Below are 16,206 nucleotides of genomic sequence, written 5' to 3' on the forward strand. Positions count from 1 at the left end.
CCTCTGGTGGAACCCACAGTCCAGTTCAACTCCTCCGGTATCAAGTAGGGAGTTGGGGGGATGGAGGGATGGGGGGAACCCGGGCCCACCCTCTACTCCAGGTTCCAGCCCAGGGCCCTGTGGATTGCAGCTGTCTACAGTGGCTCCCGTAACAGCTGCATGACAGCTACAACTCCCTGGGCTACTTCCCCATGGCCCTCCTCCCAACACCTTCTTTATGCTCAACTCAGGACCTTCCTCCTGATGTCTGATAATGCTTATACTTCTCAGTCTTCCAGTAGTACGCCTTTTCACTCTCAGCTCCTCACACGCACCACAAACTGAAGTGAGCTCCTTTTTAAACTCAGGTGCCCTGATTAGCCTGCCTTAATTGAGTCTAGCAGCTTCTTGATTAGCTGCAGGTGTTCTAATCAGCCTGTCTGCCTTAATTGTTTCCAGAAAATTCCTGATTGTTCTGGAACCTTCCCTGTTACCTTACCCAGGGAATAGGGACCTACTTAACCTGGGGCTAATATATCTGCCTTCTATCACTCTCCTGTAGCCATCTGGCCCGACCCTGTCACACTATACATTAACAACTTCTGAAGTTTGCTTTTTTGTATTTGTTATAAATACAAAATAAAATTTATGCATAGAAATAACACTTAACCTCTTTCAATGAATAGGAATTTAGACACTGACTTCACGGGAGTGTAGGATTCAATCTCTTAATAAATATTTAGCATATTCATTCCTCTTTTCAACACAAGCCCAATTAGCCTTGCAACATCAGTCCTCTCCATTGTCCCCTACAGATTTAGTCATCTTTGGGAGGAGTATGATCAGGTCCACATCAGATGAAGTTATTTTTGCACATTAAAACATTTACAATTTTTTTTAGATTCTCTTTTTAATCCTTTCAGCACATAGCCTACATCAGAAAATTCCAGCATCATAGTAATTGCTATCGGTATTATTAGTTACCTTATTGAGAAGAAACTAATAAAACACAAGGAAATGAAATTAAAAATAAGGCATCCCTGTAAGAAGGAGGATAGACCACTAGCTTAGAACTTGGGAGACTTGGGTTCAAGTCCCTGCTCTACCACAGATGTCCTTTGTAACCTTGGGCAAGTCACTTAGCCTCTCTGTACCTCAGTTCCCCATCTGTAAAATAGGGATAAGAACACTTTCCTACCTCACAGGGGTGTTGAGAGGATAATATTAAAGATTGTGAGATAAAATAAGGTACCTAAAATAGACTACTGTGTACACTTCAGTCCTTAAGTAGCTAGTGTTTCTTGGAGAAAAATTATTTTTCAAATAGTCTATTTTTGGCCAAATATAAACTATTTTCATACACCTTGTTTTTACTCCAATTTTGGCTATGAGCCCAACCCTGCAAATACTTCTGTATGTGAGCAACTTTATGCATGCAAGTAATCACACTGAACTAAATGGGATTACTCATGTGTGTAAGCATTTGCAGGTCTGGGATCTATATTTCTTTTCTTTTTATCTCTGTTATACAATAGGAGAAATTTCTGACTTTGACTGTGTTGCTAACACCTCTTGTAAGTTATAGGAAAAGCAGGCAACGGGAAGTAAACATTAAATAGTGTTATAAAAGTGTCACTTCCTCCCAAAGCCCACTTCTAATCCAAGGCTCCGGGTTATGAAAAATGCTTACATTTTACTTATTCCAAAATGTCAGGAGCACTTCGTACCATATGTAATATCAGAAATATCATGGAAAATAAAGTTTTAAAAATAAAATCAGCATTTTCAAGGCTAGTACTGACAGAGCCATTTTTACAAAAGTTATATTAGAGGCATCAGCAGATAAAAGACTGAGACCACAACGCAAGAGCTCATCAGAAAAGATTACAACCTGATTTAATATTGTGGGGAAAGAGGGGGAATAAAAACAAAATGCCTTTGACCATTTGGATCAAATTCTGCCCTAACACGCTGTGTAAACACATTTACTGCAAAGGGCTGCAAGGAATGTACAAAGAAAACAGTGCAGAATTTATCCCTAAATGTATTATTTGCAGTATAAAATTATTCCACAGAATAATAATACAACTTGGAGCATTAGTATTTCAAAGTGTTGAAAAAACATGAAGTACATTAATCCTCACAACAGCCAGGCAAGGTCAGTAGGTATTATCATTCCAATTTTACAGGTCAGAAAACAGAGGCAAAAAGATTAAAGGCCTTACCATAGAACACATGCAGCAAGTTATCAACACAGCTGGAATTAGATAGCATGAGTTTCTGGGCCTGACCAGCCATCATTCATCTAGCCGACATTCCCTTTGTGAAATCAAATCTATATTAAACAGAGCTGGGCCCAAGCTTCAGAATCTGGATATGGAATTCTAACATGCACGATATGATGGATACAGCACTGGGCTGGGAGTCAGACAAGCTGGGTTCTATGCCTGGTTCTGCAACTGACGGACTGGTTGACCTTGGGAAAGTCACTTCACCTCTCTGTGCTACTGCTTCCCCCATCTATAGATGAAACTTTCCATCTGTGCAATGTACTTGGAGTTCTACAGATTAAAAGAACTATTGATTATTATTTTGTGACATTCAGATAAAAGATTTTCGTTCAAGACTATTTCTAGAGCTAAAGCAAGGATGGATAAATGCATAAATGCTAATAACTGTAACAGGAAACTCAGACATGTCCACTTTAATTTAAATCCTCTAGACACATTTTATAATGGTTTTCACCATGTGGGAAGGAAAAATGGTAAAATTTTGTTTAAAACAAACTTTGTAGATAAACTTTATAATGTGCAAGTCACAAAAGAAACTCATAAACCAGTGTTTTGTATGCAGAAACTATCAAATAGTTTCTCAGCACTGAAATATCAACTGCACACTATGGTTCCAGTCCTCCAACACGTACAGACTGGCTTAACTCCTGCGTGTAGCCCCTCTGACTACCCATGAAGCTCAGCAGGAGTACTCATGTGCATAAAGTTTCTCCTGGGTGTGTCAGCAAGATCAATGCCAAGTAATGCTTTTGTAATCATACTGAACCATGGAACAAGATGAAATAGATGAATAATAGTTGAGCTGATATAGATCAACAACACGGTAGGAAACTCCCTTACAGCTTAAGTATGCCTTAGTTATTCTTCAAACAAGTCAAGTCACAACATTTACCTCTTCAACTTTAGAATGAGAAGCAAATATCTCAAAAAGAAAATCTTCACAGTGCTAAAAACTTTTGATCAAAACAGTTTCTGTGCATTCTATTACAGCAGTATCACTTGGGCCATTACAGTTCCAAGGACACAGTCAATTAATAGTGTTGCCAATTCTTGCGATTTTTATCATGATTCTTGTGATATTTTGCTGTTTTTCTTAGCTGCAGCTCCTTGAGTCAGGTGATTGTGTGAAAATCTTAGCTTTTATTTTTTGTTTTTATTTAAATAAGTTCCTAGCCTTCATGGTTGCAGAGAAAAGCTGTAAAACAGACTCTTACAAGCTCAAATCCAAGAAGACAAATAAAAAGAACCCCAAATTTATTAATTATTTTTAGAAATCTCATGAGTGTTAAGCCAATCTCGTGATTTCTGGGGTTCAGCTCATGATTTATGAACACTTGAGGTTGGCAATACTATGTGTAGTAAATTAAAAAGAGTTACAAGAAATTCTAAGTTCTACACCTTCCCCTGAGAATCCTTGCTTATTGGCATGGTTCAGCAATCACATGGTCCTATTTTTTTTTATTTAAAAACAAAACAAAACAAGCAAAACACAACTGTTACTGGACCAGTGTTTCTCCACTCCCATTCTCAAGGAGCAACTTCCAGAGGAGGAGTAGCCAACACAAGGAAGAGTAGTACAGTAAGTGCTCTACTTCTGATTCAAGCCTTACTGAGTTGCTGAGGGTGTTACCACGGGAATGACGTGGTGTTCCCTCATCAGCTCTCACGTTGCATGAAATCATCTCTATGGCCTCAATAATTCACAAACCTCACTAACCTGATACCCCTTAAATTATTTCTGTCCATTACTATAAACAATATCCAAATATTTTAATACAATACAGGCTCTGCTAAACTGAAGCCTTTAGGGCTACAGGTATTAATATGGTAAGATGCCCAGTTGAAACAACTGAAGGTTCTCTTTGCCTCACTCAGAGTTCAGCTGTGAAATATCAGCATTTCCGCTATACAGATTAAGATTCAGAAACAAGCTTTGCAGAGTAGCTGTTATGCACATCACACACAAACTGTTTAAACTCCATTCATTACATTAATCTTTTGTGACTTTCAGATTTTACATTTATTCCATTATTTTCTTCATATAAATTGTACTTGAATGTATGTCTTGCTTCTCCTTCAATACTATCAAAACGCTGCAGATCTCCCAATGATTCATGATATTTCTGTACAACAGCAATATGTTGTCATAGATATGAGCTTCAATTCACTTCTCAACACCTTTTCCCTTTTGTATGGGGTCAGAGGTGCCCACAAGTCTTTGCTATTCCTTCTGGTCCATTGCAGGGGTTCATAGGTCTTAGAGTTCCAGTCCTTTTCTCTTCAATCTTCTCTTGACAGTCTTTTCATCGTATCTTCTGTCTTCACATCCTTTCTTGCTATCCTTTTCCTCCCATGCTTTCTTTGCAAATCATTCTTCTCTCATTAGTATCACTTGTCCACCCACTTCAAATGTGCACTCTCCAGCCTATTTATTACTGGGAGTCCCACATTCATCTTTCCCCTAATTTCTTCCATGCACACACTGTCTTCCCTCCACTTGGCTGCCATTCTCAATATATTATGTGCTACTACCTGTATCTTAGAACCACAGAAAAACTTTTTTCTTCCATGTGCAAAAGACCCCACCATTTCTAAACCACAGAGCAGGCAGAGAAAAACACATGCAACATATACTTTTCCTGTCAGTTTGTTACTTAACTGAGGTCCTACAGTACTTCTATCTTTTTCACTGTCACTCACGCACAGTGGGCTCTTCTTTTCAATTCTCCAGATCTCTCTCTGATAGCACGAAGGGTATGTTTACACTCCAAAAAGACACCCGCAGTCGGCCTGTGCCAGCTGACTCGGGATAAGCGGCTGTTTAATTGTGGCGTAGACATTCGGGTTTGGGTTGCAGTCAGAGCTCTGGGATCCTCCCCTCTTGCGGGGTCCTAGACCCTGGGCTTGGGCTCGTCTGAACCACAATTAAACTGCCCCATAGCTCAAGCCCCGTGAGTCAGCTGGCACGGGCCAGGTGAATGTTTTTAACTGCAGTTTATACCTTCAGTGTACTTCCCAATGTGACTGGGCAAGGCCAGATGGCTATAGAAAAGTAGTGGGCGATAGATATATTAGCTCCAGGCTAAACAAATCCCTGGTACCAGGTTAAGTGAAATGGAAGCTGCTCCAGGTCAATTAAGACACCTGGGGCCAATTAAGAACTTTCCAGAAGGCAGGGAGAAGGCTAGGTTGATTGGGACACCTGAAGCCAATCAGGGGCTGGCTGAAAGTAGTTAAAAGCTGCCCAGTCAGTCAGGTGGGTGTGCATGTCAGGAGCTGTAGGAGGAAGTTGTGCTGTTGGAGAGACTGAGCAGTACACACCATATCAGGCACAAGGAAGGAGGCCCTGAGGTAAAGGTGAAGTGGAGCTTGAGGAAGTGGGTGCTGCTATGGGGGAAGTAGCCCAGGGAATTGTATACGTCATGTTTCTAAATGGTCAGCTACCATAGCTGATACTATTAGGGTCCCTGGGCTGGAGCCCAGAGTAGAGGGTGGGACCGGGCTTCCCCCCCCACCTTTGCCCCTTGATTAATCACTGAGACTGGGAGACAACAGAGACTGTGCAAGAAAGGATAACTTCTCTTCACCTCCCTTGCTGGCTTATGATGAAAATGGCTCAGCAGACTGTGACCCTTTTCTTGAGAGAAAGAAGGGTTACGTGGAGGGTTATAGTGAGCCTCTGAGGCTAGTGAAATCTGCCAGGAAACACGGGACCCACGGAGGCAAGGACAGAGCTTTGTCACACCAAGTACACAGATTCTTTCTTCTCCTTGAGTGTCTCTTCTGAAGCTTCAATCAACAGCTCTTTTTCCACCCTCTTCACTTGCAAAACTTCAGGTTTCTTCGTGTTTATCTTCAAACCATGGTCATCAACACAGATGTCCACTTGCTATTGTTCTAACATTTAGTACTATTATTGCACTTTAACACAGAAAATTGCTGTGAGAGTTGAAGTATGGATTTGAACAGGCTAAAAAATATTGTACTGTGGACTGATTGCTATTACACTGTAATAAACAGTAGTTCTCTGTAATAATTGATAAAAGAATACAGCATGTAAAGTAAAAGCCAGCAATGAGCTCATGCTGACAAGTTTAAATCTTGATTCAGATCCAGACCAAAATTAACTCAAAGCGTGGGACATTCAGACCTGGGGTATTGGTTCAGGTCCATCTTTAGTGAGGATTAAGGGATTTTCAAAGGATACAAATAATCCATAGCACTTCAATGGCATGTTACAAAGACCATCTACTTAACAATAAAGAAACATGGCAACATCAGGATAAGTAAAATGAGATTACTGACAAGAACATTTTGAGGGGGCTAAATGTCACCTGCAACAAGGTTTAGTAGGTGAGACCCGGAAAGGGAATAAACTGTAACGGCATGATAGGAAGAAATTCTGCTGATGCCCCCTTCCCAAGGACATGCATTCAGTGCATCCTAAGATCAGTCTTCCCTGTAGCCCGGCCCTTCTGCATCTAAACTTCCTGCCCACCAAACAGGCTTAAGATAACCTTGATAATGTTCAGGGTTTCAAGAGTACATTGATTTATGGAATTCATCAGGGGTCAATTTTTCTTAGATGCAAAAGAAGCATGCAGTCTGTAAGCATGCAGTCTTTTGAAGACTAAGCAAAAAATCCATTTTTACATTTCAGATTACAACCTAACACTTCTGGAGCAAGCTGACACTGGAGCAGCAGTTTAACATTTAGCAGTCTGTTAATTCAATATATATCTAAAACATTTCTCTTGTCTTATCTTTTTCATATTCTAGAAATCTCCATTTTTCAGATAGTCTGTGAGCTTTCCTGTTATGAGAATATTACATCCTCTCCTCAACTATGAGATATTATCAGGGGGCTCCCTTCCAAGATTTTGCCAGAGCACACATGGATGATGTGAGTGCAACTTTATATTACTGAGTCAAGAGGACTTTCTATCTGGAAGATCCAAAATCACTATGATTGGAACCATTTGTACTTTCACTTTTATTAAATCCACTATGATGTTTTTAAGTGCTTGACCAATTTTCCTCTGCTTTGGGACAGTCCCATCAAACATACAGCATAGAAAACTGTCCTAAAGAAGGACTTTCTCTTTGTGACACTAGAACAAATTTGGAAAAAAAAAACCTATCACATAAAAAAAAATTATACCAGTCCTTTTCTTTATTTTCCCTGCAATTTTATTGCAAAAATTTGTGTTTTGATAAGAGATCTTTCCTTCCTTATAGCTTCTTGTTATGTTTTACTCTATGGTAACCTCGTTACAATCCTTATCCTCTGCTTATATCAATCTGTGGCCATGCAAATTACTCTGATATAAAAATCAACATTATATCTTCATTACTCTTACATCTTCATTATAGTGCTGAGTTCCCATTTAAACAATAAATATACTGAATATGGACAGCAGACATCTCTTCATGTCACAACACATGAAAAAGATACATAGCCTTTCATCTAACCAAGGCAAAAAAGGGGTATTAAGAAAACACACAGAAGAAACAAATCAGTACTTACAACAGGGTATTTTGTGTTTGGGTCAAATTCTGTAGAATTTGCATCTGGAACACAAAAAATTCAGAATAACCACCATACATTTTCATCATCCTAGATCATCATCTTTGTTGGCTTGTAGGACTATATTGTGCCCTTAGGCACAGCCTCGTAAAGGTGTGTGTGTAAGGTACAACACCCCAGCAGCAGCATCAGGAAGCACAATGCCTCCGGGTAAGTCGAAACGTCAAGAAGGGGGTGTGATTCCCAACTCAAGGAAACATCTGTGCTAGCTCTGATTGAGCTAGCACATTAAGAATAGTGTAGCTGCGGCAGCATGAGCAGTGGGACAGGGTAGTGTCTGCACCAGTGTCTCAGACAGGTATGTAGTCAGTGTGGCTAGCCCCTCTTCCTGCTCATACTTTTGCAACTACACTCTGTTTTCAGTGTGCCAGTGAGATCAGAGCTAGAGTGGGTACATCTTCACGAGCTGGGAATTACACCTCTAGCTTGAAGTGCAGACATACTCACAGAGACTCACCAGAGTCTCACTTCCTCCCCTACTACCGACTTGTTCCTGAGGGCAACAATTTACTGCTGGCCTAAACCAGCACTAAATTACTACCCACCCTGCACTTATTTGGCTACTCTGCTCAATAAGTAGTGGGATGGAGCCAACGTTCCTCCCATTCCCCACCACTACCTACCCACTTGCTTGAGGGACAGACTATAGAGGTGAGCTGCCCAGTGTATTCCTATGCTCCTGAAACCAAGATCTGAGTAGCCTGCACAGGGGTAGAAAGAGAGTTCTTACTCCCTTTCATAGGCATATAATCCAATTCACAATCTAGCTCTTCGAATTTTTTCACATTGATCTAAACACATAATACTATGATCTGAATAATATAAAGTTCATATAAAGAATAAGCTTTCTTCTAAGTGAACCAAATCCATACTAGGATACTGAACTTACCTTTCCAGTTTAAACAGTTTCTTGCAAACTCCACCGCTGCCAGCTGCATCCCCAAGCAAACTCCTGCAAAGAAGAGAAGAGAACCGAGTTTCACACAATAGAAAGTAGAATTTGGAAAGTAGTCTCAAGTCAGCTATCAGAATACCCACAGTTTTGATTTCTGGCTACCCAGTTTGTATGTACAAACCCATACATTCTGGAAATCCTGAAGACTGGTTGACTAATTGTAGGCAAGAAACGTAAAGGTCACTCTAGACTATTCAGAATAACAACGTCCTTAGAGTCCTACTAAATAATCTTTTTTCATTTTAAATGTTATGTGCCTAGTAGGGATAGGCTACAGCTGAAAGTTTGGGTATGTTCAGACCCAAAACTTTGGCTGGGCCCATCCCTAGTATCTAGTCAAAGAATTCATCATGCATCTTAGATTGTAAGCAACTCAAAGCAAGGACCATATCTTCTTAAGTGTCTGCATAGCACCTGGCCAAGATCCTAATTGGACACTACTATAATAGAAAAGTGTAATTAAAAGGAGTAAGCAATACAGAAATGATCAGACATAACAAACATGTTGAAAGGGATATTTTCTTCAGATATATTGAGCTAAAATTATAATGTTGTGGATTTGTTACTCTGAAAAAGACTGATACTCCAAATCAAATGTAAAATCTTTGAACTAACTAAAGTGATTCTAAGGTCTTTGAGGCAGGGACTGTCTTTTTGTTCTGTGTTTATACAGCACCTAGCACAATGGGGTCCTGGTCCATGACTGGGGCTCTTATGTGATATCACAAAACAAAAACAAATAACAGAGTCAGCATCCCTCACATAGAACTTGAATGCTGACTCGAGTCAGAAACCACTTACATTTTAATAGGTTTCAGAGTAGCAGCCATGTTAGCCTGTATCCACAAAAAGAAAAGGAGTACTTGTGGCACCTTAGAGACTAACCAATTTATTTGAGCATAAGCTTTCGTGAGCTACAGCTCACTTCATCAGATGCATGCAGTGGAAAATACAGTGGGGAGATTTATATACACAGAGAACATGAAACAATGGCTGTTACCATACGCACGGTAACAAGAGTGATCAGGTAAGGTGAGCTATTACCAGCAGGAGAGCGGGGTGGGGGGGGACCCTTTTGTAGTGATAATCAAGGTGGGCCATTTCCAGCAGTTGACAAGAACGTCTGAGGAACAGTGGGGGGGAGTGAAGGAGGGAATAAACATGGGGAAATAGTTCTACTTTGTGTAATGACACATCCACTCCCAGTCTTTATTCAAGCCCAAGTTAATTGTGTCCAGTTTGCAAATTAATTCCAATTCAGCAGTCTCTCGTTGGAGTCTGTTTCTGAAGTTTTTTTGTTGAAGAATTGCCACTTTTAGGTCTGTAATCGAGTGACCAAAGAGACTGAAGTGTTCTCCGACTGGTTTTTGAATGTTATAATTCTTGACGTCTGATTTGTGTCCGTTTATTCTTTTACATAGAAACTATCCAGTTTGACCAATGTACATGGCAGAGGGGCACTGCTGGCACATGATGGCATATATCACATTGGTAGATGTGCAGGTGAATGAGCCTCTGATAGTGTGGCTGATGTGATTAGGCCCTATGATGGTGTCCCCGGATATGTGGACACAGCTGACAATGGGTTTTGTTGCAAGGATAGGTTCCTGGGTTAGTGGTTCTGTTTTCTTTTTACATTTTAATGAGGCCCACGCAACTTTGCCAGGTAGATTTTAGGTCCTATTTTAACAACTACTTTAGTTTTATAAAAAATTAACCACCTTTCTCTACATATCTTCAACACTCAGTGATATTTCGTTAGTTGAAAGATCTTACCAAGAAAAGGTTTTTTCTTTTTTCTTGCCCAAGAGATTGCTTGGAGTTTGCCTTCTGTTCCCCTAAATCCAAACCCACCTGGGACCAAAATGCCACTGTAATAAAATCCATACATAAAATGATTGGGATGTAAAATAAGGATAAAAAAAAAAAGTCTCCATGTGTCACTTAAATGATAGACTTGCCAGGTTAAAATTAAATAAACGTGGTGTTAAGGGACACCACATTTTGTATACTTCAAGATGCCAATTCTCTGTGATCTTTAATGAGAAATACACCTCATCAACATGAAAAATCCATTGGATTTATTTCAAGTTTTGGAACATCTGCATCAGTGTTCTAGCCAAATTCAAATAAAGTAATTACATCCTCTCCAGTGAAATTCCTATTTCCTTAACAAGCTACAGAATTCTTCTTCACTTCTTGACACTGCACTGTTGGATGGTACTTCTGGTGCCTTGACAATAACTGCTGAGTAATACTAAAGAGATGCCTTATGGTAGTGGATGAAGTAAAATGTTCCCTTTAATTATACAGGGTGAACTGCTGGTCCCAGTGCCATCCATCGCAAAACTTCTGTTGATTTCAATGGGGCCACTCACAGTTTAATAATTTTGCCAAGTAGATTGATGCTTATAAAAACAGCCTTACAAAAATGTCATGAAAAACATTTAGTAGCCCGGGCACAATACTGACTTATTCACTTTTTACTATGATGTTTGATGACAAAAATAAACTATTGATCCTTTAGTCACATCAGAAAGGGTAGAATTTTTGAAAATGCCCAACTCTTCAAATGTACCTAAGCACTCAGGCACATTTAAAAACCCCACCCAAAGAGGCCAGAACAGGGGCTGAATTCTGGCCCAATATTTTTTAACGTGTTATTTCCTCCGGTATAACTCATTCTTGTCATAAACTATCATGAAGCTATTTCTTCCTGTCAGCAACCAAACCAAATTCCTAAACAAGTCTACTTCATATAGTGAATGGTTCAAAATCTTTTGAGTAATATATGATTTGCCATTTGAGATGTATGTTAGAATTAGTGTGATATTTTTACATAAAATCAAAAATCTTTTCCATGATAGCTTTTACATTGCAAAGTACTGAGTTAAGGAGAAAAAAGATAAGATGATATTGGATACTGAAATTATACGAGACACTGGAAAAATCAGTTAGGAAAAAATGTACATTAAACAAAACAACAAATCATTAAACTCTTCTACTTTGTATATAGAATACTTGATGGCACTTACTCTGCTTTGCATAATTTTTGCCACGCCTGGTGGTATTTCACTGGGTTCTCAACTTCTGTAGAATGCTCAAGCTCTATTGAATCTATATACTAAGAAAGAAAAATATAGGACAAAACAGTATTTCATTCCACCAAAAAAGCATTATAATGTTATACTGTAAAACAAACATTTATAACATAAAAAAAGCCTGCAGGACTTTTCAATGATTCTCACAATAAATCTGCACATAAAAAATACTAGCTAAAGATCCAATCCTGCAAGGACCTCTGCAGTGGTGGTGGAACTAGGGGTGCTGCCACACCCCCTGGCTTGAATTAGTAACAACAAACACCAAATACATGGTTTCCATCATCAGCACCCCCACTATAAAAATTGTTCCAGAACCCCTGGACCTCTGTTTAGCTGCAGAGGTCAGCCCATAAGGAATTCTTTGTAGGGTTGCGTCTATTGTTATGGTGTGTGTAGTTTTCTAACTGTAAGTCTTTCTTCTATATACTTTCCTCCCTCTGAATTAGTTCAAGATGGCAACTATTCTGGATTGAGTCACACAGTGTTCTCTCTCAGAGATTCTGGATCAGATCCTCAGCTGATGTAAATGAGTGTGGCTCCACCGAAGTCGAAAAAGAAAAGAAGGATAGCGGGGCAGTCATGGCATTGGACTGGGACTCAAAAGATCTTGGTTCAGTTCCTGGCTCTGCCACAGACTTCTTCTGTGACCTTGGGCAAGTCACCTAAACTGTGTCTCAATTCCCGCTCTATAAAAAATTCTATTTTAAATTCTTCAGGGCAAAGATTGTACATTCTGTATGTATATATAGTGCCTAGCACCATGGGGTCCCAATTTCAATTATTTATACAAATAATAATAAATAATACACCAATTTACACCATCTGACGATCTGGTCCATACTCTTTGTTTGTTCTTTGGCATTTTCTTTAATCTAAAATAAAAATCATCCACTCTGAAATTACGCGTTTTCCCTTTATCTATGAAAAACATACCATTGGTGAATGACAAGATTGTTTGAGGTTTGTTTGAATGGTAGTTTTAAGGTGTGAGAATTACCTTCTATCCAACATTTTCTTCTTTCCCAAAATATACAATAGCGAATATAACTGCATATTTTTATTATGTACAAATAGCATGCTTTATTGTTTTACATGATTGAAAAGGGAAGCTAGCTAATGGTACATTTAAAATTAGTTCTGCTTTCACTGTCAAACACACCTAGTCAGCACATTTATAACTATTTAAACATTACAGGTTTCATCACTCAAATATTCAAATGATGTGTTATAAATTCGGTATCACTATGTTACATTAAAGAACTGCTTCAGAACACAGGATTAGACAGAGGAGCTGCTGGCAAAAAGGCTGGAACTCAGGTGTTTCACAAGAGCTCTGAAAGTGGAACTGGATCTGGGGAAGCTTTGTCACTGATTTTGGCCTACCTTGTGCAACCTAGGTGCATGCTTTGGCCTACCTACGTGCATGCTTAACTTTATACATGCAAGTAGCACCACTGAATCCCTGTAAGCCTCCTTGTGCATGTAAAGTTAAACATGTTTGGAAGGATTGGGGTCTTAGTCATCTTTTTTCAAGGTGAACAGGGCTTGTTTAAATAATAGATAATACCATTCACCCCTATGCAGGAAGCCAGTACAAGACTTAGAGCACCAATTAAACCATCAAAATAGGAATTAAGTGGGACTTAAATGGTGTGTAGGTCTTGCACTGGCTCTTTACATGGGGGGCGGGGAGGAATTTCTCTCAATGCAAATGAAATAGGATTCAAATCTCAGTGTCTCAACTGGGAGAGAATTTATTTATACAGACTCACTCAAGTCTCAGCTTTCACCTATCATTGAGAAGACAGTGCTTTCACAGTTCGTAATGGGCTCTAACATTATTTGCCCCACCATTTTCAGGGTCTTTTGGCAGAAGGGACAGTGCCCACAGCAACTGAACAGCAAGTGCACACAAAGAGTCTGAAGAACTTTCCAGGAAGGAAAACAACTTGGGCAGCAAAGTTGTATCTGGCATGATGATGACAACACTTAAATAATGATAAATGAATCTTGCATTGTTCCAGCAAAACTTTGGAACCAAAGTAGAGCAAGCTGTGCAGTCTGTTTCAGAGATGGAATTTCTTATCTCTGTGGTGTCTATCAGAATGTTCTCTCTCACTAAGGCTGCTTGCTCAGCCTCTCCCAAACTAATTTGAAGAGCGGGGTAGCGGGGAGGTGTCTTAAGGCAACTGCTGTCCGATAAGACCAAGTCATGGGAGCCTCCACTATTGGGGTGGTAGTGCTCCACTCAATAAAATGAGAAAATAAAGGCAGAGCATATCAATGAATGTACCTCAATCCTAATGCCATATACCATTCCTTGTCAATTTACATCTCTTCCCAGATGAAGGGTCTATATGGTGCAATTGCTCTGATGCCCCCGACTGTATAATTAACAAATTCGTATTTCAAGCAGGGGTTCCAAAACCACAGCAAGACTTAGACTGGCAGCCAAGGAACAGCACTGATGGGCAAATAACAAACAGATGTAGATCTAAGGCAAATTACAGTGCCCCACTTATAATTTTGACCAAGAGTAGTTACTGGCTTCTTGTACTAAAACAGCTGGTTTGATTATGCCTGGTATCCTACAAAAACACTGTGTGGGAGCTAGAGCAGTTAAAGTCAGGAGTTCACGGTTCTGTTCCTGGTTCTAACATGTGGTATATGGCCTGTATTTTGCCTGGGTGGGCATAATTTAAAAAAAAAAGTTTTCTTATTTCTGACAGATCTGCTGATCACCTTCTCTTTGAAGAGACTACATCATAATCCCTACTTTTATTGTACTCAAATAGGTGCCAGGAAGTTGAATTCATCAGCATAGCCTAGTGGACAGAGCACTGGACTAGAGCTCAGAAGACATAGGTTCCATTCCTGAGTCTACTATTAGTCTGCTGAGTGACCTAGGGTGATTTCACCTCTCTGTGCCTCAGTTTCCCTGTCTGTAAAATGGGGATGATGATACTCACATTCTTTGTCAAGCACTTTGAGACCTACTGATGAAAAGAACTGGGCATTATTATTATCAGTATTTAAGAGTGGTGTCCTGCCTGTTGTGAGGAGAAAGGCGAACAATGTTCTGGGAAGGAGGAGATGTGCCTTGTAGTGATAGACTTAAGGAGCTCAATTTATTTACCTTAACAAGGAGAAGATTAAGAACAGCCATACTGGGTCAGACCAAAGGTCCACCTAGCCCAATAACCTGTCTTCTGACAATGGCCAATGCCAGGTGCCCCAGAGGGAATGAACCAGATAATTATCAAGTGATCCATCCCCTGTTGCCCATTCCCAGTTTCTGGCAAACAGAGGCTAGGGACACCATCCCTGCCCATCCTGGATAATAGCCATTGATGGACCTATCCTCCATGAATTTATTCAGTTCTTTTTTGAACCCTGTTATACTTTTAGCCTTCACAATATCCTCTGACAAAGAGTTCCCCAGGTTGACTGTGTGCTGTGTGAAGAAATACTTCCTTTTGTTTGTTTAAACCTGCTGCCGATTAATTTCTTTTGGTGACCCCTAGTTCTTGTGTTATGAGAAGGAGTAAATAACACTTCCTTATTTACTTTCTCCACACAAATCATGATTTTATAGACCTCTATCATACCCCGCAGTTGCCTCTTTTCCAAGCTGAAAAATCCCAGTCTCTCCTCATATAGAAGCTGTTCCATACCCCTAACCATTTTTGTTGCCCTTTTCTTTACGTTTTCCAATTCCAATATATCTCCTTCAAGATGGAATGACCACATCTGCACGCAGTATTCAAGTTGTGGGCATACCATGGACAAGATTATAATAAAATCCAATGGCTGGAATCTGAAGTTAGACAAATTCAGACAGGAAATAAGGTGCAAATTTTTAATAGGAGGGTAATTAACCATTGAAATAATTTGCCAAGGATTGTGATGTATTCTCCATCACAGGCAATTTTTAAATCAAGATTGGATGTTTTTCTAAGAGATGCTCTCATTTAAACAGGAACTAATTCAGAGAAGTCCTAGGGCCTGTTTTATAGAGGAGGACAAACTAGATGACTACAGTGGCCCCTTCTGGGCTTAGAATCTATGGAACTTGGTGAGAAGGGAATTCTTCCTGAAAACAGTGGAGGGATCTACCTGAAATGGGAAACTGGATGCGGAATGCAGACTTACTTTAAGAGGTGGAGGTTGTTATATCGGGACATCTACTATTGTTATTTACTATTGGAAAGATGCTCTAATATCATGGTGATGATATCACATCAGAAAACAGATGGATGAGATTGTTATTGTCCCTGAGCAGGACAATTA

The 16,206-nt window shown here is 39.7% G+C and overlaps 1 protein-coding gene across 23 annotated transcripts in view; it reads right to left on the bottom strand.

Moving 5' to 3' along the window:
* Positions 1 to 16,206, bottom strand: part of CTPS2 (CTP synthase 2) — a 144,718-nt gene that overhangs the window by 89,611 nt on the left and 38,901 nt on the right. For all 23 annotated transcript variants that reach the window (XR_012160268.1, XR_012160270.1, XR_012160274.1 and 20 more), the window contains 4 exons: positions 11,848 to 11,936; positions 10,589 to 10,683; positions 8,747 to 8,809; positions 7,798 to 7,841 (listed from right to left, as the gene is read on the bottom strand). Coding sequence is in view for 18 of the 23 variants with exons in the window: in XM_073355916.1 (XP_073212017.1) it covers positions 7,798 to 7,841; positions 8,747 to 8,809; positions 10,589 to 10,683; positions 11,848 to 11,936 (291 nt within the window). In the remaining 5 variants the exon portion in view is untranslated. The remainder of the gene's footprint in view (positions 1 to 7,797; positions 7,842 to 8,746; positions 8,810 to 10,588; positions 10,684 to 11,847; positions 11,937 to 16,206) is intronic.

This window comes from Lepidochelys kempii, chromosome 1 (genome assembly GCF_965140265.1).
Source record: "Lepidochelys kempii isolate rLepKem1 chromosome 1, rLepKem1.hap2, whole genome shotgun sequence".
NCBI lineage: Eukaryota > Metazoa > Chordata > Testudines > Cheloniidae > Lepidochelys > Lepidochelys kempii.